The 18,751-nt window shown below is 44.6% G+C and overlaps 1 protein-coding gene and 1 long non-coding RNA gene across 5 annotated transcripts in view; one reads left to right on the forward strand and one right to left on the reverse strand.

The window, feature by feature from the left end:
- Nucleotides 1-18,751, forward strand: part of KCNIP1 (potassium voltage-gated channel interacting protein 1) — a 344,764-nt gene that overhangs the window by 314,776 nt on the left and 11,237 nt on the right. For 2 of the 4 annotated variants that reach the window (XM_047730959.1, XM_047730960.1), the window contains exons 2-3: nucleotides 17,119-17,243; nucleotides 18,261-18,330. In XM_047730959.1, the coding sequence (XP_047586915.1) occupies nucleotides 17,119-17,243; nucleotides 18,261-18,330 (195 nt within the window). Of the gene's footprint in view, nucleotides 1-12,200; nucleotides 12,234-17,051; nucleotides 17,244-18,260; nucleotides 18,331-18,751 lie in introns of all 4 variants that reach the window. The other 2 variants (XM_047730958.1, XM_047730961.1) reach the window with 2 other exon arrangements.
- Nucleotides 7,653-14,645, reverse strand: LOC125100635 (uncharacterized). The gene is made up of 3 exons (XR_007127617.1): nucleotides 14,392-14,645; nucleotides 12,328-12,364; nucleotides 7,653-8,047 (listed from the first exon to the last, which is right to left on the reverse strand). It is a non-coding gene; the product is annotated as an uncharacterized LOC125100635 (long non-coding RNA).

Genomic DNA, 18,751 nt, shown 5'->3' on the forward strand with positions numbered 1-18,751 from the left:
TGGCATTCCAGCAGGAACTTCAAATTTCTCAAACTGCGGGTTTTATTAACTGATAAGGAGACAGGGACTTTCTTCCCTGTCCCCACTTGCAGAGAGCTGGGACCAAGTCCAAGGTCTCAGGCCTATGTGATGAATGGCGGGTCTCCATTGCAGGGAGCCAACACGGAGAGGAAGGGTGCAAAGCCATCAGGCAGAGAACTGGCCCTGCCGAGCCACTCTCTGTGAGGTCCCCACACGTCAGAGGGGCCAAAGACATCTGCTCTCTCATGATTCATATCAGCTCTCATGGGGTGATGAACAGTATAACTCATAACTCTCCATTGGCTTCTCAGAACAATAATGCCTTCTGTACTGTATTTGCTTTGCTATTTGCCACCCCGAAAAACTGCGAACATGGACCCCCAAGACCCAACACAATACAGTCCAAATCTGCCTCGCACTCCTCTGTCCCTGGTTCACCGTGTCCCTGCCTCCAGACAGAGGGACAGCTTCTCTCTTGCCCTGGAGCAGGCTCTCTCCTTCCCACGAGGAAGTCCTTAGAGAGGCTGCTCCCTCCCTCACTCTGCACCTGACCATCCCCTTCTTGTCCTTGGCTCAGCACTGGGACTGCCACAACGGAGCCCTGTGGTTTCAGCTAGGTCTTCCTGTTGAAGTCCACGTGACCACCCTCCATAGCATTTCACTCAGCTGTAATTCAAAAAAATTTTTTGCTTGATATCTGCCTGCGCCCAGGGACACACACAGTACCCCTGTTCTCATTTGATTCAGTTGGCCCCGAACTGGCCATGTGATCACATCTAACTTCAGAGGGACTAGAAGTACATCCAAACATGCACATGGAAGGAGGAGAGCCAGAAATAGTTGGTGACAGGCACTAATGATCACCACTATATCACGTGTGGTTTGAAAAAAAGTATTATTCTACGAAAACAACATCACAACAAATACAACCAAACACCCAATGGGCTGGACTAGACTTTCTAGGACCATCTTCACCATGAAACAAACAGCATCTACTTACCATTATCCCCCTCAAAATGTCATGGTTTTAACCATAACATAACAATTATCAAAATAATCCATACACATGGCTTTAAACATATTTCAGGCACTAATGAGCTTGAAAAGGAAAGGGTGCCTCCTTGCCCAGTCTCCCCACCCCATAATCCCATAGAAGTGATCATGATAGACACGGTGTTTCAGGATTTGAGATGCTGGTAGGGAGGTCTGGGAAGGCTTCACAAAGAGGCATGACTAGAAGCTATTTGGGTTTCTTAAATATGAGATTTAATTTTCAGACTCCTGTGATCCAACTTAAGCTTTACGGTCAGGCACTTTGAGATTCACATGATGAGAAATACTGCTGGCTCACAGCAAGGAATTTAGAAGGGTTAGGAATTCCAAGCCAGAGCTCTGATCTGGAAAGTTCTATCAAAGGATCACTCTAGGCTTAGTGGTTACCACCCACCACTCCTCAGATTAAAAAGCTTCAGAGTCCTGTAACCCACTAATGGATTCACAGACTAACTCAGCTAATTAATCCTTGCTCATACATCCTAAGCTATGAAAGCCTTCCAGATGGCCGCCCTGGCTAATAGAGTATTACATCGGCTCTCCAGAGTTGCACCCTGCCAGGGTGAGACTCTCCAGTTTCCCTCTGTCAAGCAGAGACACCCATTAGGAAACTCAGCCTCAGCTCTCCCCACCAAGTGAGGAGGGGACCTTATTGAATGCCTTGAGCATGCCAGGTACTGCCTCTGCAGTGGTTCCTTGGATCCTAACAGACTGGGAGATGGGCGCTGCTGTGCCCATTTTACCAGTGAGAACCCTGGCTAGAAGTGACTTGCTCGGGCTCACCAGCTGTTGGGCTGCAGGGCTGGGATTCGAGCCTGACTGCTTTGATTGCAAAGCTCACCCTCATTCCCCTCCTGCCTATGTTCAGTTCGTCTCCCTATCACCTTCCCCAGCCACCCTGTGTACACTGATGCCTCCCATGAGCCATTTCTCTCTCGACCCAGAGCCCCTCTTTGTCTGCATTCAAAGCACACATCACCACTTCCGTTCACTGCTCTGTCCTCCGCCTTTTGTTCCCGGCTTTGTCCCCAGCACCTATAAGAGTGCCTGGCACCCCGTAGGCACTCAGTGACTATTTGCTGAATGAGTGACCGGTGCTGTGAAAAGAACACTGACCTTGAGCTGAATCCTGCTCTTCCAGGAATCCAGTGTGTGACCTTGGACAAGTCCAGTTCCCTCTCTGGGCCCCAGCAGCCCCATCTGTGAAGTCAGAAGGCCAGATAAAAGCATCTCTTTGTAACTCATGAGCTCTGTGACTTATACAGCCTGTCAGCCAGAGCAAAGGCTGCTTTCATGCTCAGAAAAGGGAAACAAGATTGGAAACACCAAATGGATGGCAGAGAGCTTGAGGCAGGGGAGGTGAGGAGGGAACCCTTGAAATTAGCTAGTGTCTGCCCTCCTCAGACTTGGCTCTGCAAATTCTCAAATGCAGAAGTACAAGAAGATTGCTTAGATAGGGGAATTTGGCCCCTGACTTGCTGAGACAGAGCAACAACCGCAAAGACATAGGACTGGGCCCAGGAGGGGACCCATAGGATGGTCCCTTATGCTAGAAGGCATCTGACTATCAGTCAGATGATGATATTAGTCTTTGCCCTTCTACTTACCATTCTTGTGATTTCAGGGGGGTCTCATATGACCTCTTGATTCCATTGCTCCTAATAGAGTGGGAATATTAATATTTTCTCTTTTGTCTCTGATCCTCAGTTTTCTTGTCTGTGAAATGGGAACAATATAACACTTTCTTCACAGGAGCTGTGTGACGTGAACTGTGGTTTATTAGACCAGAAAGCTGAAACGTACTGAATCAGAAGCTGTAAATCTACACCATTCTTGCTATGTGTAGTATTAGCCACACAGAAGCCTACATCTAAGAACACAGCCGGAATCTGTACGGAGGTCCTCTCTGATCACAGGGCATACACTTTGCTCCATGTTGCTTGGGACCCAAAAAATGAAATTGTCATGTTTCTAGATTATCATAAAACAAAGTCATTGGAGAAACATGGTAGTGGGTAGGGGGAAGGGGTGGTTAAACTAGGCTCACAGAGAGAGGCAGGTAATATGAATGGGAGATAATGGAGAACTGTCCTTTGGTCTTAGTCCTGGGGAGATAATTAGGGAATAGTGGGGACTGAAGTTTACTAGAGAGCACATGCCCCGTCTAAAGCAGGCAGCTACTCCTCAGCTCCAGCCAATTGTCACCATGTGATGATGTGATAATGCAGGCCGACACAGACATAAATTCCAATCTCTAAAGAGAAGCCAAAATCCATATTTTATGTGAAATAAATGTTGTCAAAATTCACATTTAAAAGAAGTGAAACAACAACTGTACCCTGTGGGCTGCCAGACTGTGATTTCTAAACTAAACTGTCAAACGACAGAATTAACCACTAAATTAGCCAAATACTTCCCAGATATTCTCTTGGCTGCTTTCTTGGGACTCACTGTATTTCTTGTTCAGCTTCTCACAGTTCTACACACTTTAGCAAACAACGAGCACTTACTTGGCCCCTACTATGTGCAAAGCGGGTACAGACATCATGGAAGGAGTGAGACACCGAAGATAAAACAAAACGGAAGCAGGCACAAGACACAGTCTCTCCACCCTAACCCTACCCCACCCCAGTCCCGTAAATGAAATCCGCAACACGCAAAGGTAGATTCTCACACCTGCTGGAGGATGATTAGAGACAGTAAGAGCCTCAGGAGTTTGGACAGAGAGAGCTTTCCCTGTGGTGTCTGCCAGAGCTGTCCAGAGGAGATGGCTCTGAAGGCAGGTTTAAAGTGTGGCTGAGGTTGGGATCAGCTGATGAGATGCTCTGGCAGACAGAGGACTGTGGCTGTTGCAGAAGATCCATGCTGGGTAGTTGTGGGAAATTGTGCTGGGGAAGCTGGGCTTTCTCCTGAAGATTCCTCAGGAGGTTGCTGGGAGGTGGTAATGGGACAAAGCTGATGGACAGGGACCCCCTTGTCCTCCTGCACTCTCCAGGATGAAGAGTCTGGGCACGGGCTCCGGAGACCCCTCCGGGTCTGACTCGTCACTCCTTGTGTTTTTATTCAGACCATGCAGAATAGACAAGCAGGACAGAACTCCCCCTGCCAGCTTCTTGTGGGCTGTTTCCTCAGGGGTGGGGGAGATGCCTTCATGGTAATGATCTGGATCCTGAAACAATTCAGAGAGGCAGCAGGGCTTCGAAACAGGCAGTATTTCCTTTTTTTATGATGGTTTCATTTTACATTTTTATTGGCTCTCCACTGATTGCTCTCGGGCTCTCTGACGGGATGTGAGATGCGCTGACATTTATAGAAATCAATACATTAATAAATCACGAAGTTCATAATGTCTGATTTGCTTCTAAATGAGACAGAACTATTATCACCATAAAGTTGCACATAAAATATGCCCAATTGTGATGTATTGTATAGTCTAATCAAAGGCATTTGAGTGAATAACCTTTCCCCAAAAGAAGGAAACAATCAAAGCTGAATAACGTCATTAATAATTCAAGGTATGTCTGCCAAGGCTTCATTTATTAAGTGCACAGTTAAGAGGCTTCCAAGCCGAGTCCTGCAGATGACACCTTGCCATCTCCTCCCTGCCTCTGGGCAAGCGGACGTCCGCTCTCCAATGAACTGGCTGTGGTCCTTGCATTCGGCAATACGTGTTGCTGGCGAGGGTAATGTCCAATTCCCTTCCCCAGCTAAGAAACGGACCAAAGCAATACACATGCTGGCTGTCTGGATTATTAAGGGCAGAGGACATGGAGCCGTGTAATAACTCTAGGGGAGAAGAGGCAGGAAATTTTCTCCGTGACGGTCAGTTATGATATCTACTGACTTGCCACTCCGGGCCCTGTGTTTCTGGGGTCCACCACTCACAGACACTGCGCCCTGCCCCCTGGCAATCCACGGACTGAGGTGCTCGCCGCTCTTTCATCCAGAACCTTGTGTTTGCTTGTGTCCACTGCAGTTAATACAGAATGATCATACGCACGTTGGCCGCTTAGCGTCCAACCTGCGCCGACAACTGGGTGCTTTTCTGACAGAGCAAATCCCAGAACGAACAGATCTTCCCACACTGGAAAGGAGCATGCTTGATTAACCAGATCCATCAGAAAAGGTACAATCATGGCCTGGAAAGTATCTACAGACTTGATTATTGGATTAGGCCAAAAATCACGGACACCACACACTGTTCGATAGAAACATTTTTGAGCACCTACTGCGTGCATAGAGGATTTCACCTACCTTATCTCCTTTAGACTCGCGACTACAAGGTGGGTATGATGATGGCTGGAATTAGTCTAACAGCCATATACCTCCAAGGGACTGTGAGATGATTAGATCAATCCTAAAACGATTGCCCTGCTCTCCGAGCTCACCAAGACAGGCACTTAATATGAGGATACGTTAATACTGAATTCCAGCAGAAGCTCACTTGGCCAATTGCCGTTATTTCCTTGCTGTGATTATTCTGTATGGTGTACAGCACTTTATCTTCACAATAACCACGCAGAGGTTTATTTGGTTGGGTTGTAGAGGCAAGCTGACTTGATAAATTTGGCTTTCGGGCCCTGAGCTTGCTAATGTGGGCTAGCTGAACATAGGCCAGCTCTCCTGACCTCGCAGCCGGGCCATGACGGAGCCTCTCACACCTGCAGACAGCGTGCTTCACTCCCCAAATCCTCCTCCAGTGGCTTCACGTCGATAGCCCAGTGGGCATGTTTGCACCAAGGAAATTGGAAAATGTTATCAGGCTCCCCCCAACCCACCCCCAAATGCCAGTTGTTAACCTTCAGCAGCCCGCCGAAGCAAGCCCTCTGCTTGGAAACCGTCACTTCGCAAGTTATCGACTTAGCTGGAAAGCCAGCGAGCCTCTCTTCAGAAAGCAGGCTGAATGACGGGCTTTTCACACCTTAGCCTGACCAGGATCGACTGAGTGTCCACTGATGGGAAAATTCTATGCCAACCTCAGAGAAGTCCTATTCACGAGGCAACTTTACTGTTCCTTTGAGTAATTTTTTTGACCTCTCTCTGCACCTTCGTATTTCCAGCTTGAAACTAGCAGTTCCCCTCCGCACAGGTCCTACCCCCTCCTCCTCCTCCTCATTTGCAGTGAACTGACATTTTAGATTCTCTGTCAAGAGGAACAACAAAATCCCATCTCTGTAATCCTCTTCCATTTCCTACGGGAATATTCGAGACTCACTTATCCTGGGCAGTGTGTCCCCATCCCCAGACCAGGGCAGCCACCACTCATGAACTGGCTGTTTCCATGGGCTAGAACTTCAGGGCAGTGGACAGCTGAGACCAAAGGAGAATGGTGGAAGGTTCCCCACTGGGGATACCAGCTGGCAGCAGGATTTGGGCCTCATGGGACTAAGTGTTCCCTAGAGCTGTGGAGACTGCTGGTGCCGCCTAAGTAAATCACCCAGGACACTTTCATCAGATACAGAGGTCCATTTAAAATGTCATCTAGAGATTTCCACCTGTGGCTGAGACCTTACAGTGAACCCAACATTTCTACTTCACAGCCTGGCCAGGGGCTGCACTGAACTGGAATGTTGCTTTGGAGCTGAAGGAACACAAGAGTCCTTCACGTATGTGGCCCTCACTCCCTGTCCTGAAACACCATTTAGGGCTCCTTCTTTCTGCCAACCCTGGGATCTAAGTGATTCACTTCTTTCCCAGAAGTTTCTTTGTTTTTTTCAATCTTGTTGGGAAATGTGTGAATTTCATGCTGTCACACAACCCAGTTGTGGTGTATGTCTCAGTCTGTGTAATGACTTTGTGGACTATTAATAATTACATTATATTTCTGACAATCTCTATGACCACCACCTTCCAAGGTACATCTGACACTCCACTTCCCACACACCCCACCCAATGTGCTGATCAGAAAGTCACATTCAAAAACACCCTCCTTTTGGGAGAAAGGTCAGAGAATCAAAATACACTATATGTGGAAGAACTTTCAAGTCATTTGATCTAGAAAATCCCCAATCTAATGGAAGTAGCAGTACTCAAAGATTTTTTTTGGGGGGGGTAGGACTCTTTTTTTTTTTTTTTTTTTTGTTCCAGAAGATTTTCAGGACTGAGGTGTAAATGAATGAGAAATGTATAAATTCAATTTTGCTTAAAAGGGGCAGGAGGGTTTCAAGATTAAGAGAACAAACGCTTGGAGCAAAACATGATTTGAGTTTTATTGAAGCAAGAAGACTGGAAAAAATGTCCAGAACACTCAGAAAATCTTTATCAAAGCTCAGCTCAGCACTCCTGGGCCTCATTGTTAAGTTTATAAAATTCAGAGCTGATGAGTTGTGTTGCTGTGTGTGTCTGAGTGAGATTATGAGTCACCTCCAAACCCGAGCTATAAGAATCGCAGCCTCCAGAATTACATTTCAAGACCAATGGAACTTGTCCCCCTGCGAACCAACCCCCTCTCCACTGGCTCCATACAGGCACCGACAAGGATCTTCATCCCAGATTATAATGGGGTAAACTGTTGATCAAAAAATGGTGTTAGACTCATCCCAAATAAACCAATCGACCACGTTTAAGGGAAGGAAAAGATTACATTCTCAAAAGCCAGCATGCCATCTTTAATACAGTCTCTAATGTAACCAACATAGTTTAGGCACAGGGAAAATGAACCACTGGAAGCACTAGAAATGTGATTTCAAGAGGCAGCATGGCATTCAATTTTATGCACACTGTCACCTAAATTATTTGCAGCTCAAGTATGACACGCTCTTTAAATTTCCCTCTGGGTTCAGTTTTCACAGCGTCCCACAGTTTTGATCTGTCATACCTTCATTATCATTTGGTTCAAGATGTTTTCTAATTTCCATGAGATTTCTTCGTCCATCCATGTGTTACTTAGGAATTCGAACCATATTGCTTGATCTCCAAACATTTGGAGATGTCCTCCTTTTTTCTTCTTCCCTTAATTTTTTGTTTAATTCCACTGTGGATAGAAAACATCCTGCATAATTTCAGTTCTTCTTTGTTGAGATTGGTTTTATAACATTCGGTAAATGCTCCCTGAGCACTTGAGAGGGATGTGTGAGATCTGTGGCAGTTGGGGAAAGAGATCGTCTGCTATCAGTGGAAACACATTTGTTAATTGTATTGCTGATATCCTCTGCACCCTTAACGATTTTTTATCAGTTGGTGAGCGAGGAGGTTTGAAATTTTTAAATTACAACCGTGAATTAGCAATTTCTCCTTTTCTCTGTTAGCCTTCATTTTGTGTGTATTTGGAAACCATATTATTAGTGCATACTAATTTAGAATTGTTATATCTTCCTAGTGGACAACGCCTTCATGATGCAAACTCCCTCTTTCTCTCTAGCAAAGCTTCTTACCTTAAAGTCTACTTTATCTGATGTTAAAATAGCCATGCCTGGTTTTCTTGATGTGTGTTTGCATGTTGTATCCTTTTCCATCTTTTCACCTCTACCTTTTCTGTGTCCTCAGGCTCGCAAGCAGCACTGGGTTTCGGCTTGTTTTTATGTGAAGCTTGCTCTCTTATAGTGAAGATTTTCTCTTGGTCCTTGTATTTCGGGTTTTATTGTGATGTTCCTCGGTGTGGTTTTCTTTGTGTTCATCTATTTGGGTTTATGCTTCTTGAATCTGTGGCTTGATATCTGTGGCTCAATCTTGTTCATCCATTTTTTTAAATGATCAGTTGTTATCTCTTCAGATATTGCTTCGACATCATTTTCTACCTCCTCCCTTTTAGGGACCCAGGTTACACAAATGCTAGAACTCTTCTTCACGTCCAACAGGTCTCTCTTATGGTCTTGTCTGTATTTTTCATGTTTCTATTTCTGTGTGCATCAGTCCATGTATTTTTCTCTTGACCTATTCACTGAACCATTACTTCTCTCTTCATCCGTGCCCATCCTGCTGTTAAACTGATCTATTTGTCAGTTTTGTATAATACAATTTTTTTAAGTTTAGAACTTTTCATTTACTTTTATATGTTCTGATTCTCTGGTGGAATCTCCATCTTTTTATTTTCTTGAGCATATTTCACTATTACTTTAAAGCCCACCTTGATAAATCCAGTATTTAGATCACCCATGAATCTATTACTATATTCTCTCTTCTTCTCTTGGCCCTGTCTTTTAATAGGCCTGGCAAATTTTCTATGAGTGGTGAGCCTTAGAAAACAAACTGTGAACACTATCTGGCTGAGCCTTCAGATTGTGCAAGATAACTAAGGAGGTGTAGACCAACTTAATCTAAATGGGGATTGAGCTGTTTTGAGGCTGGATTTCCATCTTTGAGAGGCCTCGTCTATTTTTGTCTTCCTCCTAGAACATAGCCCTTTGGGGGTCAAATTGTGTGATAAAAGAAGGCAACTAAATCTGACAAAATAAGCTGAAAACTTGAATGTTCACCAGGAACTCCCCTCCTAGAAGATGCTGACCTCCACCAGCTACCCCATGACACCGTGAGCCTGCCAAGAGCTCCATTCAGCTCTGCAACCTTTGGGCTGTGGCTTTTGCTTAGTTTCCCTTGACATCTGTCACTTATGACAGCTCAGGCTCTTAGGCTCCTGTCTGAGCTCCCTTCCTCTATGGCTCCTCCAATCTTGGCCCCTTAGGCCCTGAATGTCTTAGTAGTACTAATACCATTTTTGTCTTCCTGGATGCTGAGAGCTCTGCTTACACCTTTTGTTCTTAGCAGACACTTTTTGCTCGGTTTCTCAAGCTCATTATCCATGCCACTTAGAAATCAGCATACACTGTGAGATGAAAAGCAGCACTGACTGTCAGGCTCACCTTAATGAGTTTTTCTTCCCTCCAGAATCATGGCTTCTAAAGATACGATACCTTATAGCTCTCTAGTGCCTTCAAATACTTGTGTGAGGGGTTTTTTTCCTCTGCTCCCTACCCTACCACCCCTCAGTCTTCAAGTGTCTTTTTGTTATTGTTACTATGACAATTTAAAAAATGTTTTAATTGATAGGTTTTTTTAATCCTCCTCTTCGAGTCATTCTCAGTGAGAAGTCAGCTCTGTTATAGGAGAGCTCACCATTCCTGGGCCTTTTGGCTTCTGTATCATTGCATATGGTACTCCCTTATTCCCCTTTTCCTTGAAGTATCAAATAAATTATCACCTCCCCATGAAGCCATCCTTGTCATCCCTTCCAATTCTGTGCCAGCCAGGTGACAATTGATAAGAGCTTCCTCCTCTTGGCTCTCAAGTGTCTTAGCCATAGCCACACTGCTTGCTACTTGGCACGATCTGCCAATGAACAGTTCCAGACCAGCAATCCATAGCATCCTACAAATAGGAATAGTATATTTGGCCCATGCTATATGTTTCCAATGTTAAGCTCATTGATGACAGCTAAGGGTCGGGACATGAACTTTTAACTGTAGCAGCTCCTGAGAAAAATTTCTAAAGGTCTGGACTCCCCAAACCTAAATTCTACATAATAATGATGGGCAGTGGAAGAGCTGTTTCCCTTTCATGGGACAATGACTCACCAGTTCTCAGTCCCTACCAGTCCATCCGGGGGTATACCCAGCCCCTGACTCGTCCCAATTACCTCCCAACTACTGCTGGCATTTGAGTTTGTAATCCTGGTCTCTGTGTGTGTCTCCCCACCACTCAGAGAGCTCCAAATGAACAAATGGTATGTCTTTTCTCCTTTCCCCCAAGCCCATCCCTGGCATGGCAGAGATGGTCGGCCCATATTTGTAGATATACCTCTATAAAAATGCTAAGTGTTTTTAGGACTGTGAAACTATTCTGTAGGATGCGTAGTGGTGGATATATGACATTATATATACATCTGTCAAAACTCAGAGAACTGTACCACACAAAGAATGAACTCTAATGTAAATTATGGACTTTCCCTAAAAATATTTCAATCTTGGTTCATAAGCTGTAACAAATGTCCCACAACAGGGCAAGATGTTGATGCTTAGGGGAAACCAGGAGGAACCATACATGGGAACTCTGTATTTCTGCTCAATGTCTCTGTAAACCTCAAACTGCACTAAACTTCCTCTACTGGAAAAAGTAAGTGAATGTAAATACTACGAATCAGAGTGGTAAAAGAAGGCAACTAAATCTGGCAAAATTAGCTTCTCGCGGGGGATTCAGGTCAGGACACCAGTGGATCCCCCCCTATACCATGACTTTTAGGGACAGCAGAAAATGAGCCACTGCTGTCTGGGGGTGGGGGTGGGGAGTGACCAAAACACACTTAAAGTGATGGCTGGGCTGGCTGACGCGCTCGTGGTCAGGGTTGATGGAAGGACAGGAGGAAGTTCAAATAATACCCTACAGAGGGAAAACGAAGCTGAGAGCAGCAAGTGTACCCCCCCCCATTTCCTGTTCTCTGGGACCTGGACCCACCAAACTCCAACGTGCCATGGAAGACTTTCCAGGTCTGATTATTTGTCTTACGTTTTCTATTCAGCCTTACAGGGGACTTCACCTGCATCCCCTCTGCTCACCCGTCCTAATGGGCTAATCAGTTTATTTTCAACAGCCCTTTTTTTCCCCCTGCATCTTACTTCTCAGGCTCGAAAAGGAAAGAGAGAAGCAAAGGCTTGTAAATTGTAAGCTCCAGGAGAGCAGGGAACAGAGTTGTTTCGTTCACTGAAATACGCAGAGCAGATACGTCATTGATGAGTGTTGAATGAGCAAATACAGAATCCTACAAAACATGCAGCTTCAAATGACAAAACTAGCAGAGGGGGACACTGGGACCTCTGTTGTGAAGGGTTCCGCATAAGCCACTTTTCAGTCAAATGTGCGGGTATTTCCAAGGACCCATCCACATCTGTGCATCCTCTGCCCCACGCCATCCCATCTCTCTTCGGGCTGCATGGCTGCATGGCTGTGGGCATCCTCAGTGAGCCCCCTGCTGGGAGCCGTGGGCACTGCGACGTGACCCATTGCTCTTGCCTGTTCTGACCATGGGAAAAGGACAGGGCGAAGGTCAGCTCCAGCTTGGCTACAAGATCTCTTTGCATATGTCGAGCTAGATGGTGACCTGGACCCCCTCAGAGTAGAATCTCCATGGGAAATAAGTATGTTTTGTTTTTTTCTGATGAATGGATTTGGTAAAATGTTTTCTTACTTTTTCCTAGACATCGCCTGGTGGTATTACCAGTACCAGAGAGGTAAAAAAGTTTAAACTAACTTGACAACTTTGGTCACATTGCTTTCAAAAGAAGAACTTCTTAACCAAACACATTTTGCAATTAGTCTACTCACTCACGGATTTTCTTTGCCCCTTGTTAAGAAACCCCACCTAGATAGAAATAGTTGGAAACATTCTTTAGAGACAAGTTATAGGAAAAGGTTTGCTCTCGCTAAGAAACTGATACATTTTTTTTCTCAGCAAGATATATGGAAAAGTTCAGAGCCAGTGTGTGGCTCAAGTGTAGTCACCGCTTGGAACAAATGACCTGAATTTGTAAGTTCTTTTTTTCCCCATGGTCTTGACCTCCTAATGTAATCAACCTTTTCTAAGGCTCTTTTTCTTATTACTTTATCTCTTTATTTTATTATATTTATTTCATATAATCAGTTTTAAGTCCTTCGTGAAACAGAGCAGAATGTGTTTAAATAAACAAATAGGGAGAGAAAAGTTGGTTGACTGGGTGGTGAGTGAGGTAGGAAAAGGTAGGTAGGTGGGAAGTAAGCAGCAGAGATCAGGAACTCAAATGCTTATGGGGGTCAGGGAAGTAGCATAAACGAAGTAAGAGCCGCAGATGAACAGGGGGACCACTAGAGACTTTGGCTGCTCAGAGGGAACAGCCACTGCTCAGCTCTTGTAAACTACTGCTCTGTGAGAATTTTGTCAGATAATCCCATTTTCTATTTCTTTTTTTTTTAAGATTTTATTTATTTATTTGACAGAGAGAGATCACAAGTAGGCAGAGAGAGAGGAAGGGAAGCAGGCTCCCTGCTGAGCAGAGAGCACGATGTGGGACTCGATCCCAGGACCCTGAGATCATGACCTGAGCCGAAGGCAGCGACTTAACCCAGTGAGCCACCCAGGCGCCCCAATAATCCCATTTTCTAAGAGAAATTTTAAAAATCATTTTTTGTCAACCTCTCATCTTTAAATACTAGCAGTTACTTGCAAAAACAAATAAAAACAAACAAAAAAAAAACCACCACATTTTATGGACCAAACAAGACCTATCACTGGGCTGCATTCTATGTCAAAGGCTACCATTTTGTAATGTTAAAACTAGATGGGTGGTTTTAAAGTCAAAACCAGAAACCCCAAGATGCAGAGACTATTTTCTAGGCCAGGGAGAAGGGGGTCATCATAGCTTTGGCTTTTCAACTGCGGTCATGGTCATGGAACTAACAGAGGAGACACCTCACTAGTGAGGATCCCAAAGGCTCAGGTCCTCTTAGAGTTCATAGTCTGAGGGTCTGACTTGTACAATTGCACAGAGCTTGTCAGGAGCAGAGCTCCTAACATCGCAAATTTTGTAACATTGGTTACAGACCAATTTGCAGTCTGTGCATTGGGGAAGCTGAGGCCAGCGTAGGGGCACATGGAAGCCAGATCTATAAAAGAGACCCAGGACTGACTGGCTGGATTCTTGGTCCCGCCATTCTGTTATGGGCTGGCTGTGTGACTCAGGCAAAGCCACATAGTGACAGACGTGGAAGAGATTGTCTGTGTTAGAAGCCCTTAACGTGGGCTCCAAGTGTTTAAAATACCCAGGACCTAACCAAAAATACAGAAGGATATCGTAATTAGGAGCATTTTCTTTTTCTGAGGGTCTAAAGCTTTCATCCCCATCCAGAGAAGTCTGTGACCTCAAAAAATAAGGACCATTTAATCTGAATCATCTTCTCCAACTTACCCTTCAGTCTGGGAATTTCCTGCTATAAATCCCCTACAGTTGGTCATTCTATCTTATTTTAACTACCCACAGAAATAGACAATTCATCACTGTTTAAGATACTCGTGGTTAAAAAATCTCCCTATCTGTTAGGACACCCATCTTTCTAATATTCAGATGGAGAGGGTAATGGTCTCAAAAACTCCCCACCACACACAAGGTTGTAATGGGACCACAGGCATGAAAACATTTTACAGATTTTTTTTTAACACTTTACAGATTAAAAGTACTTTACCAACAGAAAGAATTCTAATTTATTCTTGTTATGTAGTTATTGCCATAGTATTAAATTTCTAGGTTACTTTTGATGTCTATCATCCAAACTCAGACTGACTTAGTAACTGGCTCACCATTACTTTTAATAACAAAAATAATAATAGCAGTATTTTGCCTTGCAGACTTAACGGACCTCAGAAGGAACTGTCAAGGTGGCTCCCTGTCTCTTAATTCTGTTTTCCTCTTCCTCCAACGAGGGAACTGAGCAGCCCTCCTTCCTTTACTCGGGCCACCTGGGCAGCACCCAGGGACTTCTTGGATGGCGGGGAGGCAGGGTCGGTGCCACAGGATGAATGTGGAAACCTCAGCAGTCCCTTCAGAAATTTCTTCAGAATATATTTACATTGGCTGGAACCAGACAAAGGCAGGGAAGGGACAGCAGGCATGAGGGAGGGGAATTCTGAGATGTGGGCCCTTCTAGAACTTCTAGCATCTTCCATTCACAGGTCATGACACATGAGGGTCACAATCAGCACAATTTTAAGGGAACAGATTAAACTTGAGAATAGAGTACATCTCACATTAATAGAGGAAAGTGTTTAAGGAAATTATTCCTTCCAAATATTTCATAAAATCTTTGTTTCTATGTCTGTGTATACTGGAGTGTGATGTAAATTGTCATTCTTCCTATGAAACACAGTACAACAAAAACACTGGCTACTTCCCAGAGTCTTGAGCCCCAAAGACATGAATTTCCTTCAGTGACTGATGCTCCCACAGCCTGACAATTAGAAGGTGATGAAAAGCAAAACCAAAGTAAAGTTTGGCAGTCAGCATCCCAATATTCAGATATTACAGAATCCGGTATGGAAATTGATTTTGCCGCCCAGACAGCAAACAAATCATTTATTGATAAAGTCGATTTCCCCCTTAATGAAGTGGGCCTAGGATTTGATATTTCAGTAACTACTTAGTGCATTTATAATAAAGGAGATGCTTAGTGCAGCTTATGAGTCACAAAGATTCTCTCAAACTTCCACAAAGAGATTTCCCTGATCTTGTGAAAAATTCGGTCACTAGAAGATTAATAGAAATGAGCCAATACTGCAAAAGAAATCTTTTAAGCTTCTGCATAAGTTAAACTGGGAAAGATATACCAGACAGCTGCAAAAATACATCATTTCTGTCTTCCTGGTTTACATTTTTAATAGTTCACCTCTTTTCAGAGTTTTAAATATCTATATTTTTCAAAATAAACTTGTTATTAAATCTAATACTGGAAGATTTAAGCTAACAATTTTATTTCTATTTTAAAATGAGCTAAAAATATATGTATTCTGAATTAGATTTATGTGGGGGGGGTCGTTTTCGGGGGGGGGGGAATGGCCCCTTCATTTACATTGAAATGCCACAGTGTTTAGGTAATTGCTACTTGTTAGCTACAATAACAATAAAGGCTCTGTAAGAATTACAAGGAAATCGGGTCACTTGTAGATTTTGTGTAATCAGAGTATCTTATTTATATTGAATAATCTGCCCTACACACGAGAGGATATGGTGATACCTGTTGCCCAGCACATAAGAAAGATGGCCAGTGGGAATCACTACCCAGTTCCTCTGCCTCTCCCTTGGAAACTTACCCAAATTTCCACCTCCTTAGGAAGACGTCCAAGATACGAACTCACTTTGACGGATTCCTTCTGTATTGAGATCACACTCTGAAAAGAAAAGTGACAATTGGAGAGAAAACCTGGTGGCAAGAGCCTGGCACCCACTGGAGAAATGTACTCAGTGTTAAGCACGTGCTCCTCCTGTTCTATCAGACAGGAATGCAGCCTGTCCCCCCTCTCCGTGATCATGGGATGTGACATGGTACTTGTGCATTCCCAGCACCCTGCCCATCTCATCACTATTCTTGCCAGCCCAGGTTTACAGTCGCTCAATATATAGATTTGGTAATGTCTGCATGACAACAACGGGCATAGAAGGTTAGCCGGCAATTGATTCCTGATTGGAGTAAATTTATAGAAAGCGTGTGGCAGGACCGAAAGAAAAACACTCACTTACTCTTCTGGGATGGTAAAACATTAAAACTTCCACTTATTTGGATTTTGTGATCCTTCAGTAGGTGATGGGCAGATTTCTTGCTTTAAAAGACTGGCAAATTCTCAATAACTAGGGCAAAATTACATTACATTGTCATATTTACTGTATGAACAAAGGGCTACTTCAAACAACTGTTTTCTGAGCCCTTCAAATGCTTCAGAAGCTTTGATTTTATCAAATAGCTCCCATTTAAGTCATTTTCCTGTTATTTAAGAACATCTAATAGATATTACAAAACAATGCTGTAAAATGCATTCGTATTCTTTTTTTGCATTCATATTCTTAATATTTAACATGCCATAATCGGAACTTTTTGCTAAATCGTGTCAGCCTTCATCTAATTGTACCCAAATGGTAAGACTTTGCTCTACCTTTCTAATAGATTTGTTTCCCTTTGTTCTTTGGAAGCTGTTAATCATTCCACTCCCTCACCTGTGTCTCTAGAATGTTCACATGGTTAAGCGGGCAGCAAATTGATTATGCAAAGAAGTTATTTTGAAAGAAAGGGAAATGTTTTCATATAGACTTGTTTTTAGCCCGTCTATCCTCATCTCCACTTGGAACGTGTTTCTCTCCAGCCCAAGGCCCCTCCCTGTATGTCTGACACGGCGGGATTAACAGCTGGACCGAGTGTGAGACAGAAGTGACCAGGCAGGGGGCAGGGGGCTCAAGGCAGAAAAGTCATCTTCACTGTAACCCCAGCCCACGACCCCATGTCCCAGGTCACAACACCCACTCTTTTGACAGCCAAGACTGTGGTCTGACGAGTGGCCACTGAGGTCAGCCACTGCAACGCCATCTCCTCTGGTTCCAGATAAGATTGAAGATGAGTTGGAGATGACCATGGTTTGCCATCGGCCCGAGGGACTGGAGCAGCTTGAGGCCCAGACCAACTTCACCAAGAGGGAGCTGCAAGTCCTTTATCGAGGCTTCAAAAATGTAAGGCCCACAGGGCATCTGAAGGCCCAGGCAGGATTTCCCACTAGGAGCTAAGCTCTTCCAAAGGCCAACGGGGCCCATCAGGGAGCTCTTCCATATATGTAGTTATAAAAGAAAGGCCAATCCTCCAAAGGGTGCATGAGAACAAAAGATCACCTGGCTAGAAAGAAAAACTCCAGGCAAGAATGAGGCAACCGGGGCGCCTGGGTGGCTCAGTGGGTTAAGCCTCTGCCTTCAGCTCAGGTCATGATCTCAGGGTCCTGGGATCGAGCCCCACATTGGGCTCTCTGCTCGGCAGGGAGCCTGCTTCCCAACCCCCTTCTCTCTCTGCCTGCCTTTCTGCCTACTTGCGATCTCTATCAGATAAATAAATAAAATCTTAAAAAAGAAGAATGAGGGAACCTCCATAGATGGGAAACTGGCCAGTAGCCCAGGAACTTCACAGGTTGACAGGCACAACCTTGGAGAATTCACCTTGGCCCAGCTTCTAGCCTTAGTATAACCCATTCACCCTGTCGATATTGTCCGTGCTGATGGGATTTAGCTCCGTGCTCACTGAGCTCACAGAGACTGATGTGTAAGACTGAATGGCAATGTATTAGTTTGCCACATTATTTCCTGTATTAACCTCATGATAGTCTTGTCAGGAAAGTACTGTTAGCCCCATTTTACAGGTAAGGACATTGAGGATCAGAGACTAACTCACTCAAAGCCACAAAGCCTCGAAGAGGCTGAGCCAGGATCCAAATCCAGGTCTTTCTAAGCCCAAAGCCCAAGTTCTCTCCACCTCACAGTGCCCATTCTCTGAGGCTGTCTCATCATTTTACAAAGCAACTTCAGTCCTAAGGCGGGACGACTGTCCCGGCTACTCACTTGGAGACACCGAGGTGTGCAGGTGGTTGTCCAGTTCCTGCTCATCAGGGATGATGGGAAACCTAAAACCCAAGGCTGGACCCAGTCTCCTCCTTCTGGAGTGGGCCGCCCATCCTTCCCACTGACTCTCTTCCTTTCATACAGGAGTGCCCCAGTGGTGTGGTCAATGAAGAAACATTCAAACAGATCTACGCTCAGTTTTTCCCTCACGGAGGTGAGTCTGATCTTGAAAAGGTCCTTCCCAGCTCCCTCTCTGGTGAGCAGCTTTTCTTCCTCCAAGTTCATGCATCTTGTTATCTGCCTCCTCCTCAAGGTCAGGGACAACTCAGGGTAAGATTTCCCTCCCTCATTACAAGATACATAATTAGCTAGAGCTTTGACAGAAAAGAGCTCTGAAATGGATCATTTCCAGGAGAGGAGGGATTAATAAAGCAATGTCACAAAGTCTCATAACAGCTCTAGACAGCAGGTGCTATATCACATGCCCAGTGGGGGAACTACATCTCTGAGAAGTTAAGCCGTTCCCTCAAAGTCACACAGCTAGTAAGTGGCAGAACGGAATTCCATCCCACAAGCGTCTGATGAAAAGCTTTGCCCTGTTGGTCCCACCATTGTGCCCCACACTCTCCCTTCTT

The sequence above is a fragment of the Lutra lutra genome, chromosome 5 (assembly GCF_902655055.1).
Source record: "Lutra lutra chromosome 5, mLutLut1.2, whole genome shotgun sequence".
Lineage (NCBI taxonomy): Eukaryota > Metazoa > Chordata > Mammalia > Carnivora > Mustelidae > Lutra > Lutra lutra.